This window comes from Penaeus chinensis, chromosome 11 (genome assembly GCF_019202785.1).
Source record: "Penaeus chinensis breed Huanghai No. 1 chromosome 11, ASM1920278v2, whole genome shotgun sequence".
In the NCBI taxonomy this organism is placed as follows: Eukaryota; Metazoa; Arthropoda; class Malacostraca; order Decapoda; family Penaeidae; genus Penaeus; species Penaeus chinensis.
Genome location: NC_061829.1, coordinates 25,816,384 through 25,818,883, shown reverse-complemented (window position 1 = coordinate 25,818,883; position 2,500 = coordinate 25,816,384). Strand labels below are relative to the sequence as shown.

At 53.1% G+C, this 2,500-nt stretch overlaps 1 protein-coding gene across 9 annotated transcripts in view; it reads left to right on the top strand.

Annotated features, from left to right (window-relative positions):
- LOC125030521 (muscle M-line assembly protein unc-89-like) overlaps positions 1–2,500 on the top strand; it is a 344,127-nt gene that overhangs the window by 171 nt on the left and 341,456 nt on the right. For all 9 annotated transcript variants that reach the window (XM_047620591.1, XM_047620590.1, XM_047620589.1 and 6 more), the window contains exon 1: positions 1–894. This exon is cut by the window's left edge and continues 171 nt beyond it. In XM_047620591.1, coding sequence (XP_047476547.1) covers positions 88–894 — 807 coding nt within the window. In that variant the 5' untranslated portion in view covers positions 1–87. The remainder of the gene's footprint in view (positions 895–2,500) is intronic.

Sequence of the window (2,500 nt, the reverse complement as noted above, 5' to 3'; positions counted from 1 at the left end):
AGTGCCCGGGCCTGGCGACAACACCTGGCCCCGGCTGGCCCGTGTGCGACCTCACCTGACCTGACCTTGCCCGTAGACTCCTTTGCCATGGCGAATCAACAGTTTTGTTTGAGATGGAACAATTACCAAAGCAATTTGACCCAGGTGTTTGATCAGTTACTTCAGTCAGAAAGTTTTGTGGACGTGACTCTATCATGTGAAGGTAACAGTGTGAAGGCACACCGCATGGTGCTGTCAGCGTGCTCCCCGTACTTCCAGGGCCTCCTGAGCGATGCGCCCTGCAGCCACCCCGTCATCATCCTGCAGGGGGTCAAGTGGCCGGAGCTCAAGGCCGTGGTAGAGTTCATGTACAAGGGCGAAATCAACATCTGTCAAGAACAGTTGGGCTCCCTTCTGCGTGTGGCAGAGTCCCTAAAGATTCGTGGCCTGGCGGAGGTGGACGGAGACGGAGGCGAGTCCGCAGTGCTCACTTCCCCAGCAGCGTCGCCTGCCGCCCGCCCCCTGCACACTAGTCTGGACGACAGCTCGATCTCGCCCACCCTCGCTGCCATCGCCCGCAAGCGACGCCGCCTCTCTGGCGACGACATAAGCAGACCATGCACGCCCGCGACGCCCACCAGCGCCCCCGAGCTGATGGACACCGTGTTGGACCTTCCTCCGCCTTTGGGAAACCGAGGGGGCAGCGGTCCCCTACCGGGGTCACCGGTCGGGCTCCCTTCGCTGGCTGCTCACCTGCCAGGACCTATGCCGCCCCCAGCGCCCATGCCGCACCACCTGCCGCATCTGCCCCCCCTCTCGCCGCTCCTCAACATGCACCACATCCACCGCCACCACACCCCCGACGACTTCGAGATACGACCCGGCATCGCCGAGATGATCCGCGAGGAGGAGAGGGTAAGTGCCAGAGCTGTCGCCGCCCGGGCTCACCTGCCACGGCGCCGCCACGCGTGTCTACGCGACACTAGGCCTCCGAGGGTCACTGTATATCATGACGCCACTCGCTCGACGGCGTGCACAACGCGTTTTTGCGAACTTGTTGATGTCCGTCTTGGCGAAGTTATTTTGATTCAAGACTTCTTATTCTTTCTATCTTAAGCTGCATTTATTTGTCTGTAGCGTGTGTTGTCCGAAGAGTTTAATTGTGTCGTCTCTCCCTGACATGGAAGTAGATTTGCCGCAAGCGCCACGCTCACGACGCGTTTCAGATCAAGTCCCTCGTCTTCCAAAATTCTTAAGCCGAAGTTCCGGGCGCGCCGAACTCGCCCCTAATAGTGACGAAGTATATAGTGCAATGGGAGTGTACCTCTCGGGGTCCGAGACAAAGTCTGTAGACACGTCAGGGCAGAACTGAGGCCGTGCCAGTCGTGTGCATGACATTGCCATCAGTCACGCCTGTCAAATTCGCCTGCATTTCCCTCTCGGAGAAGCGAAGGTTGTCTTGTTAGATTTCTCGGGAGATCAGACTAGGCGAGGGAGGGAAAAACAGAAGTGTGCAATTGAGTGATCAACCAGGCGACGGGAAAGAGGGGGGTGTCGGGAGCCATGGTTGTGCTTGTGCTTCTTGAGTGCGAATCCGAGATTAGGACTTAAAGAAAATCCCGATAGCGTGTGTGGTCCCTTTGTGGGGGGATGGCGGAACTTTTTTCTCCCTCACGCACTCTCGCTATTCACTCGGCCGCGGAAAGTTCACTCTATTAACGATGAGTGCTGAGCGAGGCAGCCCGGACCGGCCGCCCGCCCGCCTCACCCCCCGTGGTCTGGTAGCGGTGGCGGTGTGCTGGCTGGCCGACGGTGACTTCAACCGGTGCTATCAGCTGGGAGGATGAGGGGAAACACTAAAACTCGGCAAGGATAAACCTCATCTGAAGGAGAGGGAAAAAATCCGGTAGGAATTTAAAAAAAAAACACGTTTGCAAAGTTGCATGGCCTAAGTTGAACAGCTCGTATCTGCTTCAATGAAGTTGAAAGCTGAGCGTGCATTTCACATGTGGTACTGATTTATATCACTTAGGAAGTGCAGCTGTAGCAAATTGCATTTGGTAATGTTTGAAATTAAAGAGGTACAAATATTGATATTGGAGGATTGATGCTGCTCCAATTGGGCAGGGAGTATATCTAAAAAAATAACATCTAGTAGGAGGTAGATTGATAAACAAGAGATGCAACTGAAGTGATAACCGAGAAAACGCGGGGAAACGGGCTTTTTTGTTCCTCGCCTCGCACTCGACTTCCTTTGAGATCAACTCCTTGATTTAGAGCCAGTAACTGATATATATATATATATATGTGTATGTGTATGTGTATGTGTATGTGTATGCGTATGTGTATGTGTATGTGTGTATGTGTATGTGTATGTGTATGTGTGTATGTGTATGTGTGTGTATATATTTGTTTTTTTGCTACAGTATTGTGAAAGTAGTATTTCCAGCCCGCGAAGGATAATCAGGAAAAGGGTGGAGTTGATTATAAGTAAACACATATTTATTTAAATGTTGGCTGC